Source organism: Carassius auratus, chromosome 41 (genome assembly GCF_003368295.1).
Source record: "Carassius auratus strain Wakin chromosome 41, ASM336829v1, whole genome shotgun sequence".
NCBI lineage: Eukaryota > Metazoa > Chordata > Actinopteri > Cypriniformes > Cyprinidae > Carassius > Carassius auratus.
In genome coordinates this window covers 5,352,894-5,367,693 of record NC_039283.1, presented here as the reverse complement: position 1 = coordinate 5,367,693, position 14,800 = coordinate 5,352,894, and the positions used below count along the sequence as shown (strand labels likewise).

Genomic DNA, 14,800 nt, shown 5'->3' with positions numbered 1-14,800 from the left:
ATGAGGGTCACGTGACTGCATGTTGGCTCTGATTGGACAGTTTCATAGTTTGGAGGTTGTACATTTCTAAAGTCAATGCTCTCGTTTCTTAGCGCATAGACAATATTAAAGTCCACAGGTGTGTGCGTTGGATCTGTACGAAGTACTGCGTGTGTGTCTCGGTTAAATTGGCGTCCAAACCTGTTTTAACGCCGAGTTTACGTGACGGCTGGGAGTCGCCTGGCGATGATGTCACGACGTATAACTGACAGCGTTGACGCCTGATGATCATTAAAAACTGCCATTAAAATGAGCGCAGATGATTGTTTACTGAGAGACCCATAAAACACCAGCGCAGTGTGCCTGTCTAAATAATAGAGTAACAGAGACATCGGGGAGTGAAACATCCGATCGGCGTGGCATCTGTTCGGTCCATCCAGGGTTTTCCCCCTCTACGTGCGACGGGTCTCGGTCCGTCTCGCCTCCGCTCTTCCTGCCACTGTTTGACACTGAACCTCGCGGCCGGTGAGTTCCAGCGCATCCCTGAAGCTCCCTCACTAACAAAAAGTACCGGAAAGTTCCTTGGTATTATCTTGTTTTAGTACTTTGTAACATGGTAGTACCATTTTAGTTTTCTGAGCATTCTTGAGGTACCATACATGTACAATCTATCATGGGTTAATGATGGTATCTGGCAACACCACTCACTGTACGTTGATACTATGGTGCTGAAAATTATGTTCTATTAACTTGGTGCTTAAGATAGTTACGTAAATACCATGGTGCATATGCTAGTACCATGGTTAAATAATAACGCTTATGTACTTGCATATGATTAAACATTTCTTACCATGGTTTTATCATCTGTGCCAGGAGTGAAATTGAACCCACAGTATCTGTAAGTCACACTCTAAACGCATCTAAACTAAACTCACACGTCTGACATTTCTCAGTCTGTAACTGAACTATTGCCCAATGGTGACGCCTGTGACACAAAAAAACGGAGACATTGACAGTGGTTAATGCATTACCGGTCATATCATTTATTAAAATGAATATTAATTTTTAAATGCTCTGTTGTTCACTTTTAGTTTGTTCTTAATGCAATAGTTAATGTAAACATACGCCACTTTTAATCTTCGATATGTATAGTTATGGGAATTAACTTTAACCAAGGTCACTCTCCGTAACCTTTTAATTGATTATTATTAGATTGTATATTCTAAGTGTACTTTTAAGATCAATATTTGTATCTTGTATTTTTATGTATTTATTTGCAAAACAGTGAGTCATTAATGTCAAAATGTAATTTATCAAATCAAACGCACAACAAACATGTTAAAGAACATTTTAATTAATTGTGTGTAATTGCGGTTACTATTTTGGAGCTATTGGCAGTTTTTACCGCATGTTCAGTGTTTTTAAGAAGAATTTTAGTTTTAGAAAAACGATGAAACATTTGTAAACTTAATATTCAGCAAAATAGATATCTGAAAGCTGTAGGTCACTACAGTGTATGCAGATGCACTAAACTTTTATGAATACTGATGAATATGCCACATGTTGGATAACAAGATTAAAAAAAAATGTACATTAGTTAACACAAGTTAACATCAACTGATGTTTAATCTACTGGTAACATACAGCCTTACTGTAAAGTGGTACCTAGATTCTGCAGTGTTGGATTAGCATTTAATTCTAAATTACAGTCTTCAAATCAAGTCAACATTATTTATATAGCGCTTTATACAATACTGATTGTGTCAAAGCAACTTTTTTTAGTGTCAAACAAGAAAATTGTGGAATGCAGCAGAATATACTACACTTAACAATCTCTGTAATTTGCTATAGTGTCTGTATGAATGCAACATTAAATATTTTAACTATAGGTCAACTGTCAATAACAATACCCCATGTTTACATTTCAACCAGTGTCTTGTGTGTGTTTTTGTTTCTCTGACTTTCAGGATGTTGAGTTCAAATCTTGGAATGGGACAAACGTTTAGCATGTAAATTCAACTTCCTGGAGGTTTTGGCCATCTTATATTTTCTTTTTCACATTCACAAGCACAATGTCAAGCAGAAGGAAGTCCACGACCCCCTGCATGGTGCTTCCATCAGATGTTGTAGAGCAAGATCCTGATACGGAGGCCCTGGAAGGGAATGAAGGAGCCGACAGTATGGCAGATGGTCCAACTGAGGGAGCAGTGGTGCCCATGGAAACAGAGACAGGTGAAGCTCACTTCTCAAGGCAAAATTGTCCTGGTTGGAATGGTGTCCTTACCAAGTACAACATGACAAGTAACATTTCTGTTCACATTAAAAGTTCTGATGCTTCAAAATACAGCTATGTTGATTGCGTTTTTAGACCAATGGAATTTGCCGGGGCTACCTTGCAGAATGCCAAAAAAAAAAAAAAATTATATATATAATTTTTTTTTTTTTTTTTTTAAATAACCTCTTGTCGCACAGTGCTGTTGACATTTTTACCTATCAGACACTCATGCACAGTACTTATTCTAATCAAAGGAATATTTCTTCTATCCCTACAGAACATGAGGGAATCCATTTCTTGAGTGAGGACTGTCGTTCTTCAGGAAAACGCTCAGGCCAAACGTCACTAGAGCAGCCCATCTCTGATCTGATCGCCGAGGATGGTTTTGTGCAGACAGAGATGGAGGATAGTGATGACCCATCAGTTACTGGAATCCCCCTCAGCAAGACGCCTATAATGAAAATGAAAAGCAAGTCTGAACCCAAGAGAATAGCTGTGTCTGTAAAAGGCACAAGTGAAAGCGAGGCAGTGACTGAAAGTGAGATGGATCTGGAGCCACTGGAAGCATCGTTGATGGGCACTTCCATGGCACCAGAACTCATGAGCCCATTGCTCACAGAGTCTGTAAAGCCCAGCGTTCTTGTCAATATTACAAACCCTGTGGTAGCAGATCAGAAGAAGTTGGTTATGAACCCTGCAACGGTTCTTCCAGCAGGCCTGGCCCAAGTGCTTTCTGCCTTGCAGGCCCAGCAGAGTGCTCAAACTCAACTTCTAATACCAGTAAGTAGTATTCCCACATATAACTCTACGATGGACTCCAATCCAGTCCTAGTCAACACCTACAAGAAGTTCCCCTACCCGTCTGTGTCTGAAATCATGGGACTTGCAGCACAGACCAAGTTCAGTGAAGAGCAGATAAAGATCTGGTTTTCGGCTCAGCGTTTGAAGCATGGGGTTAGTTGGACCCCAGAAGAGGTTGAGGAAGCCAGGAGGAAGCAATTTAATGGCACAGTCCACACAGTTCCCCAGACCATTACAGTCATCCCAGCCCATCATTTTTCCACCACTAACGGCCTGCAGTCTATTCTTCAGACCTGCCAGATTGTGGGTCAGCCAGGTCTGGTTCTGACACAGGTTGGCACAGCCAACAGCCTCCCAGTGACCACCCCGATAACCCTGACCGTAGCAGGAATGCCCAGTCAAAGCCAGACACCCAAGATCGCAACCAATCAAACAAGCCCTGCGCTCAGTGAAACTAAAAGAGCTACTACAGTTCAGCCCCCATCGCTGACCCCTCAGGAGAACTCTGCACTCAGTGCCGATCACTTTGGCCTGCGGCCTAAGAAATCCAAGGAACAGCTGGCTGAACTGAAAGCAAGCTATTTGACTAATCAGTTTGCCAGTGATGCTGAGATAGCTAGGCTAATGAGGTTAACCAATCTCACCAAGGGTGAGATTAAAAAGTGGTTCAGCGACACCCGATACAACCAGCGCAATTCTAAGAACAGCCATGCCTTCATTGCGAATGACAATCCCAAGGGTAGTAGCAGTGCAACCATTGTTATCGACTCCAGCGATGAAACGCCGGTGTCTCCGACACTATCACCCGTCAAAGAGAAGGAGACACGTGCCAAAACCTGGAATCCGTTCCCGGACTTTACACTGCAGAAGTTTAAAGAAAAGACACCTGAGCAGTTGGTGGTCCTAGAGGAAAGCTTTCAGAAATGTGACACACCCACTGATGAAGAGCTCAGCCGGCTGAGGGCTGAGACGAAACTTACCAGACGTGAGATCGACGCCTGGTTTACGGAAAAAAGAAAAACCCCTGTGCCCGATTCCGCAGAGTCAAAAGCAGATGGTGAAACATCCCAAAAGAAGGGGAGCCAAACTCCACCTGGAGGAAAGAGGCTAAGCAAAGAGAAGGTTACTAAGAAAACTCCAGAGCAGCTTCATGTTCTAAAAACAGCATTTGTTCGCACCCAGTGGCCCTCGGCGGAAGAATACGACCAGCTGGCTGAGGAGAGTGGACTGCCCCGTTCCTACATTGTCAATTGGTTTGGCGACACACGCTATGCCTGGAAGAATGGCAACTTGAAGTGGTATTTTTACTATCAAAGTGGAAACATGGGAGGAGCGAATGGCAACAAAAACAGAAAACGGAGGATTCGAAACCGCGGTTGGGGAAGAACCCGTAATAGAAAAGTGAAGAAGCACACAGAATTGGAGAAGAATTTACCAGTCAGGTTCAAGTCTGGAAGGGATATTCTGAAGGAGTACTACTTGAAGCACAAGTTCCTAAATGAACAGGACTTGGATGAGCTTGTTGCCAAGTCTAACATGAGCTACGAGCAGGTGAGAGAGTGGTTTGCAGAGATTCATCAGAAGGAGGAAATGGGTACCAATCCGTTTGAAGATAAAATGGGAAATGAAGACCAAGATGAGGAGGAGGACGAGTCACAGGGTGAAAATGAGACTGCGGTTGAGGAGCAAGGACCTGCTTTGGGAGATGAAGATGGTGATGAGGATGATGACGACACTGATGACAGCGATGCCTGGGAGCCTCCACAGAGCGTTCGAAAAACATTGCCCATGTCTGAGGGTCAGTGATCGTTGTGAATTGGCTTTATTCTGCGCAATGGCCCTAGGTGAAAAAATATTACAGTGTTGGGTCTCGACCACATGCCGTCTACCACTGCACCAATTCTTGTTATATTCTGTGTAGTTTCACATAAGGTTTAACCAGATCTTAAAGATCATAAACATTGAGGAGAACCATTTTTGGTCAGAATGTTTGACTACATTCAAAGATTGAGAAGTCATCCACATTAACAGGGTTTTTTTTCTCCACGGCTCTGAAGTGCATCCCTGAAATAATATTAACAATATCATGGATACAATTTTAACTTATGTCTACAAGAATTGATCATGCACCTTAAACCCTTGTACATGCAAAGTAATCCTAGGCTTTTCTATAGGGTCTTTTAAATGGGCTTTTTTTATTTGGAGTCAAATGGAGAACACTTAGTGCCAAAGGTATTGTTTTGAATGTTATGGTTCTCTTAATAATGGGCACAGTAGCTAATTAAGGGAATATGCATGAATACATTGTGTCACCTTGAATACAACTTTAGCCACCTTATTTGTGTAGGGCAAGACCAAACATTTCAAGTTGAATTTTCAAATTCAGTGACATGCAAGTGTTTTATCTTTCATTCCCAGTGTTTTATCGTCTACATACTGACCATGGATATCTGATATACAGCGCAGTACATCCCAGCAGGAAGTTGTAGGTGTTTCTGTAGTCCCATTAACCGGGGTTAATGGGGGTCATCTTAAAACAATAACGGCTAATAATCATCTTGCGGAGAAAGTTATTTTGTGGAAATAAACAGGCGATGTGACTGTTTTGCAGTTTTTCATCTGGACAGTTTTCAAGTATTTTCTAAAATTCAATGGGAACATGGGGAATTTTCGGGGTTTTTTTTTTTTTTTTTTTTTTTTTTTGTGGTTGTTTGCTGTTTGTTCATTTTTATAGTGAGATATCCCACCGATTTCTCCTCTACACAGTTCATAAGCCTGCAAGCTAAGGGGACTTTTATTTGCTTGGCACATTTTAACGGATCATGTTAAGAAAACAATGTGTATATGCCCTAATCATGAAGTGGTATGTTTTCCATTTTTATGACTGCTGCAGAATCTTTTTCGAGGAATATGTTTTTTTTTTTCCCATTAATACCTTGCTTTTGTAGGACTAAATGAAGCATGAACTATTGATGAATAATTACCACATGGGTGTAATTTGAGGTTGTCTTTTTATATTTGCGCATGAAAACCGCACTATGACTGGTACTTTTAAAATCACCCCTGTGTAAGACATTCACCATCTTCATTATAACAGCGTGTATCTGACATTTAGTAGAACGATGGAGGAAAAAAGTGTTCAGTTTGTACAAATACCTTTATGCTCAACCAGTAGTTTAAATCCTTTTATAAGTTTGTATTTATAGTTCAATTTCACCTCTACACGAGCGTGTTACTTGTATGGCGATCATTCAAATAATTATTGTGTGATTTGAGACTGATATTTTACAGGTTTTTATGTGCACTGTGATGTAATTTTGGTTTTATGTCCTGATTTCTTATTTTTTTGGTGAAAATGTATTTGATTTGCTTGCAACCCTGCTTGCATTTTCCTGTGAATACTGTAGTGTATCAAAGGTGCCTCTGTGAACACGGTAAGTACTGTTTGAACAAAATAGCACATTTAAACTTAGCAAAATGTGTCCTCTCCAGTTAACAATCAATCCTCTCATGTTTTTTTTGCGTTTGAGAGCCTTACTGGGATCTTGCTTTGCATTTTAGTTTTGAATCAAGCCACGTTTATATGTTGTGGATCCTTCTCCTGTTGCTAATAGCATAAAACTGCAATTTCTAAAATGGTCAGAATTGGATTAGTCTGTTTCTAGGCTCTGAAAAACAGTTTTTTACATTCACCAATACTACTAATAATAATACAGATCTGGAACCATCATGGACTGTGATTTGAAACTCATGACGAGCCTTAAAATCTATAGATGCCGCTGTGGTGGCAAAAGCTTTATTTCCCAGAGCCATGTGCAATGCTTTTAATTTAATTGAACTGTTTTAATAGGCTTTTGCTTGATTTAGACTAAATGTATATATTTTCTACTTGTTTGAGGACAACGCAATAAATTTGGATTAAAAAAAAAGTGGTTTATGCTGTTTTTTTTCCTCAGAGATGGTCTTTTGAACAAGTGCCCTAATGGCATCACATTCTTCTTATCGATTTTAAATCTCTTAAATAATAACCAAGACTACAATATAAAACGTAATACTGGGGGAGTGGCATGAAACACATTTTAATACATAATTACATTTTATATAGTAAGTAATAACATTGCATGCAGTACTAGACGATTAATAATTCATGAGCGGTGGTTTACTTTTGGGTATACAGAATAAATCTGCAGATGATGAGGTACAGGTGAAAGATGCGCTTTATTTTAAAACTTTCTTTGAATATCTCTGTAATAGAAGAATAATATATACACATATTAAAAATAAACATTTTAAATATAGTACAAATGACAATAATTGAATAGTATGTTAATTTGTTAACGATTCCTCTGTTAGAACACAAAAAATTTCAAGGTAATCTGGTAGGTAATCAAGGATATATATATAGATATATGTGTGTGTGTGTGTGAGAGAGAGGAAATAAAAAGGTATTGAATGTTTCTGAATTAAAATACTTAATTATAGTTTGGTAATAGCACCTAATAAAAAAACTCTTAGATCATGAAGAATCACTCAGTCATCTGTGAGACTTTTATTTTGAAGCAGTTAACGCTACACTAAGCGCTGGGCGGAGCTCTTCTCGTGACACTCACGTGATTTGTAAACAGGAAGTGTCTGGTCCGTACTGCAGAGGGTGAGTGACAAGAATCTAAATTAACCAAACGTAATATAATCATATAAACTTGTTTTCTATATGGTTTTGTTTGTTATAGTGCATCGCTTTATTCATAGTCAACCGGTGCATTCAATCAAACGAATCAAATCTCGATCAAAATAGGTTTCTGTTGAAATATATTATAGAAATAAAGAACCTGAGGTCAGTGTATTGTAAAACGACTGTATGTACATCTGTAGAGATGACACTCAATATCGTGGGTAGTATGCACAGTAAAGTTTTTTATTGAATCTCATCAGATCTTGCCATCCCTAAGGATACTGAATGAATCTTTGATCAGAGAGCAGATCTTCTGGTTTCTTCCTCATCATGGTGGACTTTCTGGCAGAGAACAACCTGTGTGGTCAGGCCATCCTGAGAATCGTGTCCAGAGGGAACGCCATCATAGCTGAACTACTCAGACTGTCAGAATTTATCCCTGCAGTTTTCAGACTCAAAGACAAGAGCGACCAGCAGAAATACGGAGACATAATCTGTGATTTCAGCTACTTTAAGGTACTCCAATTGCTATCTTGTTAAAGGAATAGGATCTGGGTTTGCTAGGATGATCGGATAGATTTGCATTAAGCAAGTGGTTTTGATATGAATCTGTGTTTTCTAGGGTCCGGAGTTTTATGAGAGTAAACTGGAAGCCAAGCCGGAGCTGCAGGACTTGGATGAGGAGTTTCGGGAAAATAACATCGAGATATTGACACGGTTCTACCTGGCCTTTGAGAGTGTCCATAAATACGTTGTAGACTTGATAAGGTGTGTGTTGTTTTGAAATGCAACTAATCTGAAATTGTGACAAAACCATTTGTATTGAAATTAGCGGCATGTTCAAATCATCTTATGATGACAGTACGGAGCAATTATTCAAATGTATTTATTAAATGTATTTTTTATGTAATGCTTTGCTTTTATGTAATTTTCCTTCCTAAATCAAATTTTAAAATATTTTTTTTCAATGAAAAACTATAAAGTGTTTCCTCTGAAGGTACTTGGATGATCTCAATGAAGGGGTCTACATTCAGCAAACACTAGAAACTGTTTTATTGAATGAAGATGGAAAACAGCTCCTGGTAAAGTTTTTTTTACTACGCTAAATACAGATGAGAATTCCCAGAGTAAATCCGAGTGTAAATGCATGTGATTTCTGTCAGTGTGAGGCTCTGTACCTGTATGGAGTCATGTTACTGGTCATTGATCAGAAGATGGAGGGAGAGGTGAGAGAAAGGATGCTGGTGTCCTACTACAGATACAGGTAAGACTGTCCGTTATACCCTTGTATTTTTTGGAGATGTTTGATTGGCTTCAACAGCTTACAAGCTGATCAGATGTGGTGATATATCTCAACAACTGGACAAACATGTCAATGTGCTACTGAATAAACGCATTATATACAAATGTTCATCTCCTCAGTGCTGCTCGCTCCTCGGGTGACTCAAACCTGGACGACATCTGCAAGCTGTTGCGTAGCACGGGATACTCCAGTCACCCGGGGGCCAAACGGCCACCAAACTACCCTGAGAGCTACTTCCAGAGAGTTCCCATTAGCCCCGTCTTCCTCAGTATGGTGATCGGCCGCCTCCGCTCTGATGACATTTACAACCAGGCAAGACAGCAGTGTGATTTAGTTTTTCAAACTGGGGGCCGCTAGGGGCTTCAGAGATTTTTTTTCATTAAAACATATATGTAAATTACCATTAATAGTAAAAATTAGTTTGATGATGCAAAATTATTTTATTTGACAGATAAGATGAAACATATATATTTAAAAAAAAAAATTTTTTTTAAAGGATCAGAAGAAAAGCGTTAAAAAAAATTATATTGGCAGATAAAATGCAAAAAATAAACTGGAAAGGTTCAGAGAAAATAGTGTAAAACATCGTTATACTGTATAAAGAGTTAATATTAAAATATGTTTGATAATGACAATTTTAATTAAGATAAAATGCAATAAAATGCAATAAAAAAAATAAAGAAAATAGTGTAAACACACACACACACACACACACACACACACACACACACACACACACACACACACATATATATATATATATATATAAAAATGTATATCATTTTGATAATGACAACTTGTTTTATTCGATGTAAAAAAAATTAAAAACCGCATATAAAAAATGCTAATATAATAAGTTGATAATGACAAATTATTTTAATTTGTCATTAAATAATAATAGAAAATAAACTGAATAAAAAATATACTAGTTTTGTTTTATACTTGAAAATGCTGTCTTACATTAATTTTTAAGAAGAAGGTTCTTCGCATACAGTATTTGGGGCTCTGTGGCATCAAACTTTCAAGCTTCATGTTATGTACATGTTTGTCTGCTGTGTTGCAGGTCTCTGCGTATCCTCTGCCGGAGCACCGCAGTACAGCGCTGGCAACGCAGGCCGCTATGCTGTGTGTCTGCTTATACTTCACCCCCTCCATCCTGCACACACAACAGGCCAAGATGAGAGAGATCGTGGACAAATACTTCCCTGACAACTGGGTGAGCAGACTTTATTAATCATGTAGATTCCAGAAATGGGATCTTCTTGATATATTGCAATATCCATCTTACGTCTTCAGGTTATAAGTATATACATGGGGATCACCGTGAATTTGGTGGAGGCGTGGGAACCATATAAGGCTGCTAAAACTGCCTTGAACTACACACTGGACACGGCCAACATCAGAGAACAGGTACAGTCACCTGGGCGTCTCCCGATCTAAACCAGGGTCACTCTGGACTCGTACTCAGTCATTGTTGTGTCCTCTTAGGCTGGTCGATACGCTGCCAGTGTGGAGAGTTTGCGGCCGCAGGTGCAGCAGTCATTGAAGGAGGGATTCCTGAGAGAGGAAATCATCCTGGACAACATTCCCAAACTGCTCAACTGCCTCCGTGACTGTAACGTCGCCATCCGCTGGCTGATGCTGCACACTGCAGAGTCTGGTGAGACATCATGGTTTAAATCAGCAAGCCCTGTGGAATTTTTGTTGAGGGCCTCTAGTGGGCTCTGGACCCCTGTTGAGAACTCTTGGTGTAAATGTTTTGGGTTTTGATTACGGAATTTATTTGGAAGGAATTAACACGTTTAACACATTGCTGTTTAGAATGCATCCAAATGCTTTTCTAAGTTGTTTTTTTTTTTTTTTTTTTTTTTCTGAAAGCTTATGATCCAAACAACAAGAGACTGCGTCAGATCAAAGATCAAGTCATCAGCGACTCCAAATACAATCCCAAAATTCTGTTTCAGCTGCTGCTGGACACGGCCCAGTTTGAGTTCATACTCAAAGAGGTAAATCGAAAATATAATGATGATAATTCTCAATCTTAAAGCGATACTCCAGTGAGTTTTTATTACTACTACTACTGCTACTAAATGTTTAAATAATAAAAAGTACTAGTAAGAGATGTTTTTGAGCAGCAAATCAGCATATTAGAAAGTTTTCTGAAGGATCATGTGACGCTGAAGGTTAATGATGCGGAAAATTCAGCTTTGCGTCACAGGAATAAATGGGATTTTAATATCTATTAAAATAGAAATAATTACAACATTTCAAAATATTGTTATTTACTGTATTTTTATTCATCAATTAAATGTAGCCTTGGAGAGACATCAAGAAAATTTACCTACCCCAAATGTTTGTAAGACAGTTTAATTTGTTACTGGGGCTCTGGTTTTTCATTTCTCTGGGTTTGTGTGATTCTCAGATGTTCAAGCAGATGTTGGCAGAGAAGCAGCTGAAGTGGGAGAGCTATAAGAAAGAGGGATCGGAGAGAATGGTGGAGCTGGCCGAGGTGTTTTCTGGAGTCAAACCTCTCACCAGGGTGGAGAAAAACGGTAAAATGCTTTTGAGGTCCCACAACATTCAGGAGGCAGACTGTGGACATTATCATCAGTGTGTTCATGCATTCATCTGTTTGATCAGAGAACCTTCAGGCCTGGTTCAGAGAGATCTCCAAACAGATCGAGTCCCTGAACTACGAGGACTCGACCGCTGCCGGCAGGAAGACCGTGCAGCTCATTCAGGCTCTCGTGGAGGTACGGACACATCTGAACGTGTGCTGTGACGTGACCCTCTGCAGTGGTTTCACATGACATTGTTTCTCTGGAAAGGTCCAAGAGTTTCACCAGCTGGAGTCCAACCTGCAGGTGAGTCAGTTCCTGGCGGACACACGCAAGTTCCTGCATCAGATGATCCGCACCATCAATATCAAAGAGGAAGTGCTCATCACCATGCAGATAGTGGGAGATCTGTCCTACGCCTGGCAGATCATTGACAGGTGATGGCGCTACATTGACCTCTTTTTGGATTCTCATCAAACGTTCATAGACTGAAGTTCATTTCCAAATGTGTTTCTCACAGCTTCACCTCAATAATGCAAGAGAGTATCAGAGCTAACCCTTCGATGGTGACCAAACTCAGAGCCACTTTCCTGAAGGTGAGTCAGACTGACCCGTTAATATATGACACTAGAAACAACTTAAATTGTGAAATATAACACAAGTTTTATGAATATGAACAGCTTGCGTCTGCGCTGGATCTGCCTCTCCTCCGAATCAACCAGGTCAACAGTCCAGATCTGCTGAGCGTGTCTCAGTTTTACTCTGGAGAGCTGGTGGCTTATGTCAGAAAGGTTTGGAGAAGGGTTTTGATCTGTGGTTGGATCTTTTGCTTAAAATCTCTCTGTATTCACTCTGACTTGGTGATTCTTGCAAACACGCTTCCAGGTCCTGCAGATCATTCCAGAGAGCATGTTCACCTCGCTGGCCAAGATCATCAAACTGCAGATCCATGACATCATGGAGGTGCCCACACGTCTGGACAAAGACAAACTGAAGGACTACGCTCAGCTCAGTGCCCGCTATGAGGTACGACAGATACCATCTGATGAATTCTTGAAAGAGGCGGAGTAAAATCATCAGTTTAAGGCCTAAAGAATCACTGTCACTAAACCAGATGTGTTATTAATAAACATGCATTTTACAAAGACTTTTACTTGCTCAGCAAAATTCAAAAATTACATGACTATATAGATACTTGTGTGTATATATATATTTTTTCTCTATTCATTTTTTTTTAATTAATGTATATATTTTAAAAAATCCAAAATGTAATTGTTAATTTAATTGTGAAGTTATTATATTTATAAATCAGTGTAGTATTTGTTTGTGCTGACTTTATGCAGATAAAAACATATTACATCATAAATGTATGTTGTATTATTGTACTTTATATATTTATTTTTCCTTATTCTTTTATTCCTAATTTATTTAAGTCTCTATATATGTATACCGTATTTTCCGGACTATAAGTCACACTTTTTTTCATAGTTTGGCTGGTCCTGCGACTTATAGTCAGGTGCGACTTATTTATCAAAATTCATTTTGACATGAACCGAGAGAAATGAACCAAGAGAAAACATTACCGTCTCCAGCCACGAGAGGGTGCTCTATACTGCTCCAAAGTGCTCCTGTAGTCTACATTGAGCAGCATGGAGCGCCCTCTCGTGGCTGTAGATGGTAATGTTTTCTTTTGGTTCTTGGTTCTAAATAAATGCGACTTATAGTCCAGTGAGACTTTTTTTCCTCGTCATGACGTATATTTGGACTGATGCGACTTATACTTAGGTGCGACTTATAGTCCGAAAAATCTTATACTTAGGTGCGACTTATAGTCCGAAAAATATATATATATATATATATATATATATATATATATATATATATATATAGAGAGAGAGAGAGAGAGAGAGAGAGAGAGAGAGAGAGAGAGAGAGAGAGAGAGAGAGAGAGAGAGAGAGAGAGAGAGAGAGAGAGAGAGAGAGAGAGAGAGAGAGAGAGAGAGAGAGAGAGAGAGAGAGAGAGTAAAATAATAAAAAAAATATGTATATATATATATATATATATACAGTGGGGATCGAAAGTTTGGGCACCCCTTGCAGAATCTGTGAAAATATGAGTAATTTTCAAAAAAATAAAGAGAGATCATACTAAATGCATGTTATTTTTTATTTAGTACTGTCCTGAGTAAGATATTGTACATAAAAGATATTAACATTTAGTCCACAAGACAAAAAAAATTGCTGTAATTATTAAAATAACCCCACTCAAAAGTTTGGGAAAACATGCATTTAGTAAAAGTAACATGCATTTAGTATGATCTCTCTTATTTTTTGAAAATTACTCATATTTTCACAGATTCTGCAAGGGGTGCCCAAACTTTTGATCCCCACTGTATATATCTATTTTTTTTTTTTACTCTCGCTTTCTCTCTATATAGAATATTTATTTTACTCTCTATATTTTTACTTTTTTTTTAATTATTATTATTTTGTACTGCATAACTAACTTTCACAGCAAAATTCTTTCGAAACCGAGCCTGCATAGTAATTTAAATTAATTTTACATTTCAGGCCTTGAGTCACCATCTTGATGTTTTTGTGTATGTATTTATAAGTAATAATAATAATAAAGTAACTCACGGACCTTCTTCATCTGACAGGTGGCTAAGCTCACTCATGCCATCTCAGTCTTCACTGAAGGTATTCTGATGATGAAGACCACACTCGTCGGCATCATCAAGGTACAACCATCATTTGATTTTGATAGATCACAAACTCGGGCATTTTTCTTTTAATTCGCAAAAAGACCAGAAAAGTGCATTTAGAAAGTAAACTGGGTCTTTTTTTTAATTCATGTTGACTACTGTATCTGACAAGATGTTCTAACTAACCTTATTACTGTTTTTGTGGAATATTAATCATCACTTATGAAAACACGTCTGTTTCAGGTGGATCCGAAGCAGCTTCTGGAGGACGGGATCAGGAAAGAGCTCGTCAAACGTGTTGCTTACGCCCTGCACAAAGGCCTCTTCTTCAACCCCAAAGCCAAGGTGAGCAAACCATTTAACCTTGCTGAATAACTCTGTTTCTTAAGATTACGTTCTGTAGGATCAGTCTGGTTTCTGATGTCTCTCTCAGCCCAGTGAACTGATGCCAAAGCTGAAGGAAATGGCTGCCACCATGGATGGGTTTTACCGCTCGTTTGAATACATT

At 38.9% G+C, this 14,800-nt stretch overlaps 2 protein-coding genes across 4 annotated transcripts in view; both read left to right on the top strand.

Moving 5' to 3' along the window:
* The first annotated feature begins 88 nt into the window (after window positions 1–88).
* On the top strand, window positions 89–6,984 carry LOC113059892 (zinc fingers and homeoboxes protein 1-like). 2 transcript variants are annotated; one of them, XM_026228554.1, is made up of 3 exons: window positions 89–504; window positions 2,048–2,211; window positions 2,532–6,984. In XM_026228554.1, exons 2-3 carry the CDS (start codon window positions 2,052–2,054, stop codon window positions 4,859–4,861), a joined length of 2,490 nt encoding a protein of 829 aa, XP_026084339.1. In that variant the 5' UTR covers window positions 89–504; window positions 2,048–2,051; the 3' UTR covers window positions 4,862–6,984. The 2 variants fall into 2 exon arrangements, with proteins under 2 accessions (XP_026084339.1, XP_026084338.1); XM_026228553.1 differs by having other exon boundaries at window positions 90–504; window positions 1,947–2,211.
* Window positions 6,985–7,613: 629 nt separating this feature from the next.
* The window catches only part of LOC113059891 (WASH complex subunit 5), a 12,815-nt gene continuing 5,628 nt past the window's right edge, over window positions 7,614–14,800 (top strand). The window contains exons 1-19 of one of the 2 annotated variants that reach the window (XM_026228551.1): window positions 7,614–7,706; window positions 7,988–8,243; window positions 8,350–8,495; window positions 8,725–8,809; window positions 8,891–8,991; window positions 9,150–9,342; window positions 10,094–10,246; window positions 10,327–10,440; window positions 10,519–10,690; window positions 10,909–11,036; window positions 11,453–11,582; window positions 11,671–11,783; window positions 11,859–12,025; window positions 12,109–12,184; window positions 12,269–12,379; window positions 12,474–12,614; window positions 14,248–14,328; window positions 14,536–14,637; window positions 14,726–14,800. The exon at window positions 14,726–14,800 is cut by the window's right edge and continues 105 nt beyond it. In XM_026228551.1, the coding sequence (XP_026084336.1) occupies window positions 8,058–8,243; window positions 8,350–8,495; window positions 8,725–8,809; window positions 8,891–8,991; window positions 9,150–9,342; window positions 10,094–10,246; window positions 10,327–10,440; window positions 10,519–10,690; window positions 10,909–11,036; window positions 11,453–11,582; window positions 11,671–11,783; window positions 11,859–12,025; window positions 12,109–12,184; window positions 12,269–12,379; window positions 12,474–12,614; window positions 14,248–14,328; window positions 14,536–14,637; window positions 14,726–14,800 (2,274 nt within the window). In that variant the 5' untranslated portion in view covers window positions 7,614–7,706; window positions 7,988–8,057. Of the gene's footprint in view, window positions 7,707–7,987; window positions 8,244–8,349; window positions 8,496–8,724; window positions 8,810–8,890; window positions 8,992–9,149; window positions 9,343–10,093; window positions 10,247–10,326; window positions 10,441–10,518; window positions 10,691–10,908; window positions 11,037–11,452; window positions 11,583–11,670; window positions 11,784–11,858; window positions 12,026–12,108; window positions 12,185–12,268; window positions 12,380–12,473; window positions 12,615–14,247; window positions 14,329–14,535; window positions 14,638–14,725 lie in introns of those variants that run through there. The other variant, XM_026228550.1, reaches the window with a different exon arrangement.

Coding starts and splice junctions, on each gene's coding strand:
- LOC113059892 (XM_026228554.1), top strand. CDS start 2,052: ATGTCAAGCAGAAGGAAGTCCACGACCCCCTGCATGGTGCTTCCATCA. Junction 2,212..2,531: donor GCCCATGGAAACAGAGACAG/GTGAAGCTCACT, acceptor CTATCCCTACAG/AACATGAGGGAATCCATTTC.